At 41.9% G+C, this 6,772-nt stretch overlaps 1 protein-coding gene across 2 annotated transcripts in view; it reads left to right on the top strand.

The window, feature by feature from the left end:
* The window catches only part of vta1 (vesicle (multivesicular body) trafficking 1), a 195,997-nt gene extending 191,335 nt beyond the window's left edge, over positions 1-4,662 (top strand). For both annotated transcript variants that reach the window (XM_041183007.1, XM_041183008.1), the window contains one exon: positions 3,149-4,662. In XM_041183007.1, the coding sequence (XP_041038941.1) occupies positions 3,149-3,294 (146 nt within the window). In that variant the 3' untranslated portion in view covers positions 3,295-4,662. The remainder of the gene's footprint in view (positions 1-3,148) is intronic.
* The last annotated feature ends 2,110 nt before the right edge of the window (positions 4,663-6,772 follow it).

The following is a 6,772-nucleotide window of genomic DNA, read 5'->3' on the forward strand; positions in this document are numbered from 1 at the left end:
TATATCCTTTATTTTATGTTGTCTCTCCTTGTTCTTCCTAAAAAAATGTATCACTTCACGTTTCTCTGTATTAAATTTCATCTGCCACATATCTGCCCAGTCCACCAGCTTATGTCCCCCTGAAGCCTATCACTGACAGTTCACAATACTTCCAAGCTCTGTGTCATCCTCACAATTTGAAATTGTGCCCTGTACACACAAGCCTAGATCAGTATCAAGAAACGCATTGGTCCTTGTACTAACCATTGGGAACCCTACTGTATCTCTCCCTACAATCTGGAAAACAGTGTCCGCCACTGTTGTCCATTTCCTGTCACTTATTCAACTATTGTTACAACTGGTCCCTGGGCGAGCTCCCCCAATTTGTGAATTTCCCGAATCAGACCCTAATTTTGTTATGCTCCCGGGTGAGGAGGAATGAGTTGGCTCCCCCTTTTTATTCAGCCCTTTCAGTTGGTTGCACCAGTTTAAAAGGGGCCCCTTCCTTCATGGATACCTTTTTCCCAGTCCAATGTATGTTTTTTTTTTAGAAGGTATCAGTTTAACCAAGCTTCCATGAATCAAAGAAAGAGTAAGTTTAGTAGTTACTAAAAACCTGTGAAAAATAATAAAAATGCAACACATGTACACACAGATCAGAAATGAGAAGTTAAGAGTCCAAACAACAGTTAAAAAAGATATACAAATCAGTCTTTGGCTTGTCCGTGAGGCATAGATGCAGAAACTTTATAGCCGTTAAGTTGGGTGATTCCGGTAGAGCTGACTTTGCTGTTTCTTAGCGGGCTTGGAGACACTTGGTTCTGCAGGATAGTTGAAGAAGCTGTCCTTTTTCCTCTTTGATTGTGGCTTCCACTGAGCCTTGCCTCCAGCAACAAAGAGAGAGAGCAAGAGAGACTTCGCCTGCAACTGCAGGGGTGACTAGTCGGTCGTCTTCTTGCTGTCTCACACACAGCACACCAGCATACTAGCACACACGGCACTGCTCTACAGCTAGCTTTTAAACCCATTTTTCCCTGTGTATTCCCATGAGGAAAGAAACCAAGTCTTGCACCCAGAGCCTGTTTTCTTTGATCTCTGACTATTTTACACATTCTGAGACACGAATAAACAGGCGATAGATTTTAGGTGACTGCTGAAACGTGGTAATCAGTCTTTTGTCTCTGCAAACACAGGAGATTAAAGTTCAGTCTTTTGCATCTTTCCTACCTCCCTTTTGTTATGATTCCAGCTGAGGTAACCCCCGGACAAGCCTGATCCCAGAGTGGAATCCAGCTTTATAGATGCTAACTTTTAATTTGTTTGTTTAGGTATGTGGAAAGTGGCCACTGAACAGAGTCACCGGAGTCAGCTAATGAACTTTTAACAAAAGAATAAAACATTTATTAAATAAGAAAAGATGAACTATATTACAATACTCCTTCATCCACAACTATAGCTTTACAGATTCATAAGGATAACACAAGTTACAAAAGCTATCTTATACTCTAATGTTCACAGGAAGTACACAGTCCATGTAAACCAGAAGGCATCCTGTGGTCAGACATAGCACACTCTGAAACCAAGTGACAGGTGCCACCTCAACCAGATGCTATAGATTTCTCCTCGACTTCCCTACACTCCCAGACTCTTGTCACGCCATGAGCCAAACAGTCTCACCGAACTCCGTCTTCCACACAAGGGTTTCCAATCTCCATTCTCCAAGCACTCGCTTTGGAACCTTCTCCCAAACCTATGCTTTCTCAGATGCCTTCTGCAAGGGTTCACCTCCAGGGTTTCAAACTCCTCTTCCGATGTTCCTCTTCCCTGGGTCACCACGTGTATTCAAGCCGTCTTCTATGCACTCTCACCGACTCAGCTGTCAACTGCTTCGCATGCCCATTGCAGAGAGTTACAGACTTTCATCCGTCTCTTTGAACCTCCTGGCCTCTCACTTTAAATCTGCTTCTTTTAGATTTGGAGCCTTCCTTTCTGCTCCTTACTTTCACTTCCACAGAACAGGACCTATTCCTGATTCCTGTCCTTCCTTTGACTAGAAGGTCTGCTTGGGACTTTTTCCTGTTCCACTCCCCTGGATTTTGGGGTCTTTACTTGAGCTTGGGAGTGGCTATCTTCCCCTTTTCTAGTCTCTCCTGGCAGCTACTTTCAAAACCAACGCTACTTGAACAGCTTTCAAATCAAACTGCTGTTTCTATTTTTTTCTGTGTTTGTGGGAGGGGCCGGCATCTCTGGACCCCTGTTGCTAGGCAACAGCCCAGCTTCTCTACCCTTGTTTGTTTAACCTAGCTGCGACAGTTGTAAAACTCATTAGAAATGTGGACACCTTTTAAAGTGAAACTAAAACTCAATTTGACCTTTTCTTAATACACACACACAAATACAAATCAAACTTAAATGTTAAAAATAAAACTCATTCCTAACACCCACAAATACTAACATAACTTACTTAAACTATCTTTATTTCCTAACATTTTTAAGTGTCTCTGCTTGAAGAAGGCCATGACACCTTTTCAGAGTTGATATTCCATTTTCTCTCAGGGCAGGCCTGTCAATATAACCCACATCCGAATTTTCCAGGAAGTGGTCACTTTACATTATCAGCCATCTTTTGTTCAGTGTCCTTGCTTGAATTTTTTTTTTAAAACACACACGTTTTCCTTAAAAAGTTCAATATGTCCGTAAGTAATTTGTGGCCGTAATTGGCTTTTCATGACACTATGTATTTATACTTGCATAGTCCCTTTGATTCCATGGGTTTCAAATCTCCTGGTACTTTTTCCTTTTGAAAGCCTTTTGTACACTATAACCAGTCGCACTACCCTCTCTGTTACCTCATCAAAAAACTCAATCAAGTTAGTTATATAAGATTTGCCTTTAACAAATCTTGCAGGCTTTCCTTAATGAATCCACCCTTGTCGAAGTAACTGTTAATTCTGTCCCAGATTACAGTTCCTGGAAGCTTTCCCAATACCAATGTTAAACTAACAGGCCTTTGGTTGCTGGGTTTATCCTTGCAGCATATTTTTTTTTGTTTGAACAAGTGTACAATGTTTGCAATCTTTCCTATCGACTGTCAAAACGTAGCACGTTTTTTAAACATTTCCACAGAATCTCCTTTTGACCGACTGAATGAATTTTGTTTTCCCCACAGGGGAGGTGCGCCTGACCCCGGAGGACTACGCCAGGGCTCAGAAGTACTGCAAATACGCAGGCAGCGCCCTGCAGTACGAAGACGTGGGGACAGCTGTGCAGAATCTCCAGAAGGCCCTCAAGTTGCTCACCACAGGGAGGGAATGAGTCCCCTTCCTGCACTGCCCACACCTAAACTTGTGTTCTCCCCGCTGGCCCCAAAGAACTAACCAGCCCACGGCCCCACTCTGCCTTCGCATAACAAAAGGGCCTCTTGTTTCCCCATCGGCATCCGCAGATAATTTGATCCGCAGATTGCATTGCGTTTTTTTTTAATCTCAAAGGAAAGAAGAACATGCTTTGGGTGCCAAGTGTGAACGTTAATGGCTTGGGTTTCATTAGCTTAAGGATTTTATTTTTAAAAAGGCACTCGTGATGGCAACACTAAAGAAATGTGCACCGGGTTCTTAATTTTGCTGCTTTTTCAGTGAGGTAACTGTCCTGTATACAGAAATTACAATAATTTAGTACAACAGTAGTATTCCATTTAACGGTACCCAAGGAGTTAGGTGTATGATGTCCTTTGCATGCTCATTCAACAGCAGAACACAAATCAAATACCATTTTCGCCCCCCCCACCCTTCTCCCTCCCACTTTCCCTACGTGACCGCATCACGGCCTGGGGTGGGTCAAGCTCACAGCAGTATCTTATGCAATTTGGTTTGACTGTTCAGTGCAGCACGTTTCTCAGGCTTCAGGTAACTCATTGTCCTCTTTGACAAGTACAAAATCGGCCACCTCAGCAAGCATTGTTGAATTTCCAGCCCAGGTTCTTCCACCTACGTGTTTGAGAGGGGAGCGGGGGGGTGGGGGTGGTGTGATTTGAGCACAGTCACTGTCGAAGCACATCTTAGATATTAAGTGCATACCCTGCCAAAACCCCAGGTGCCAATTAGCAGAACCTTCCACTGTCTCCTGAAACCCAATTGAATGTTCTATCCAAATATCCAATCAGAGGAGTAATGTAGCCTTGGAGCTAATATAACCAGTTGCCAGAAGGGATGCTCAGCATGCATGAAGAAGTGTCATTAAGCATTATGTCTTGTAATAAATAATTGTGTGTCAGACTGTTTCTCTTTTTCTCTGGGATTTGAGGTGAGGTAAATTGCACTAGGTATTAAGAGTGTGTGTTTGTGTCTGTGTGGCTGAGGCTAGAATTACCTTTCATAAATTATTTGCAAAGTGGAATATGTCCACTGCAACATGGAGTCAACACCTTGCACAACAGGTTTAATATTACATAATTGTTCTCTTTTTGGTCTTGACAAAATAACGTGTAACAGTACCGACCAAGAATTGCTGCATTTTTTTGCTGGGGGAGCTCTCAAGAAATGAAACGCATCGTTATTGAATCATCTGCTTCCCTTTGGCAGCAAGATCTTGTGGGCCTGATTTGCAACTGCCATGAAGTACTCCCACAGCAATTTTTGTTACTTGTACTGATCAAACCATAACAGAAATAAAACATGTACATTTGATCTGTCCCTTTATTATACTTAACCAATCGTTACATTGAGGAATTCACCCTGCAGTGCATAGTGTTTCTGCATTTCCCATCTTTCACTTTTTCTTGACATACTATCTCTGTAACCGGAATAAAGTTGATCAAGTCTCCGGTGTATTACACAGGGACCAATTTTTTTTTTTAGTGTTAGCCATGGTTTCGATGGCAGCATTCTCATCTCTGAGTCAGAAAATGTGGGTTTAAGACCTACTGTAGAGACTTGAGCACTATATCTAGGCTGAAGTTCCAATGTAGTATTTTCAGGTTGGTAGTCTTCCCTCTTCGGTGAATGTAAAAGATCTCAACAGTATTTCAAGTAGAAGCAGAGAAGTTCATTCTAGTACCCTGGCCAGTATTTATCCCTCAACTTAAATATCATTAAAACAGATTATTTCATTATTTATCACATTGCTGTTCATGAGAGTTTGCTGTGCACAAATTGACTGCTGTGTTCCCATATTGCAACAGTGACTATACTTCAGCATTTTGTTGACTAAGGTGTTTTGCAATGTCACGAACCATAAAATGGTTACAACACAGAAGCCTGTCGTGTTCATGCCGGCTCTCAGCAAGATTAACTCAGCTTTTCCCACTTCCCCCACCCTTTTTCTGTAGCCCTGCAGTTTTTTTTTTCTTCTGTTAATTACCCAATTCTTTCTTGAAAGCCACAATTGAATCTGTCTCCACCACACTCTCAGGCAGTGCATTCCAGATCCTAACTAACCACTTGCTGTATAGAAAAGTTTTTCCTGGTTCTTTTGACATTCACCTTGAGTCGGTGTTCTCTGGTTCCTGAGGGTTCCAGTCCTATTCTACATCTCACGTGCTCATGTTTTACATTTCTTATTTTTGATTTGCATAAAACAATGATCTTATCAATGCCACAAAAAAAAATGATCAACTGATTGCATTCAAGAGGTCTGCTATTTAACCTGTAACTAAGAACACTCATTTGCAATTGCACTGAAAAAATGTAGATGTATTCAGTAACCATCTTCACCTCCCGTGCAATAGTGGAATTAATAAACCACAGTAACACAATGGCACGCTACACTGTTTGCTTTCCCATCTTGATTTTCCTTTCCATGCAACTGACAGCAATGGGTGCCAGCCAATAATAAGTTATGCTGTATGAGAAGAGAGTGCTGATTGGTTGGCAAGTGGACTCTGATTGATTGATAGAGATGTTGCCATGGAGAATGCACCAGTGATGGCAGCTGACAGTTAACTTGCAAGCATTGTTTAAAGTTTAAACCAGCCAGTTTGACCCTGATAGGTCAAGGTATTGCCCTGAGGAATGAATCAGTGAATGGCTGTTGCTTATTTTGTATATCTGAAACTGGCGCAATTTGTGTAAATGTCCCTCCTTGTCTACAGAGAACTGGGTCCTGTGTATTAATATATGTAGCTCCCAGTACAGCAAGTGCACCACACTGCAAGCACGACTGACCATCTTAAAAAATTACGCTAACAACCCAATTTAAGATTGTAACAGCCATTCAGTGATTCATTCCTCAGGGCAATGCCTTGACCTATCAGGGTCAAGCTGCCTGGTTTAAATTTCAAACAATGCTTGGCAGTTAACTGTCAATCAATATCACTGCTGCATTCTCCATGACAATGCCTCCACCACAGTCCACTTGCCAACAATCAGCACTCTCTTCTCATACAGTATAACTTGTTGTTTTCTCCTTATATTGCTATTCTTGCGGTGTCCTGATGAGTGCAAGGCGAAAAGCTTCAACATGTCTCTTTTCAGCAAGTTCTGTACTACCTAACGACTAAGAGACGTTGTCTTTGATATGTTTTCCTAAGATAAAGTCGCCAAATAAATGAATGTTGGTGTTAGAAGCTCTCTGCCTGAACCCCACTTAGTTGAAAAGCAAGTTCTGGATTTGCCCATTGTTCAGTTTTCTCCCCGATAAGCAGCAGCTTCAGCACCAAAAATCTGGGCTTATTGTAGTCCATTTGAACCAGAGAAATTTACAGAACAGTTGGAGGCCATTTGGCCCATCATTTCTGTGCTACTTTGCTAGAGCACTCCTAATCCCACAACTCTGCTTTCTCTCTCTAAATATCGTC

The sequence above is a fragment of the Carcharodon carcharias genome, chromosome 2 (genome assembly GCF_017639515.1).
Source record: "Carcharodon carcharias isolate sCarCar2 chromosome 2, sCarCar2.pri, whole genome shotgun sequence".
NCBI lineage: Eukaryota > Metazoa > Chordata > Chondrichthyes > Lamniformes > Lamnidae > Carcharodon > Carcharodon carcharias.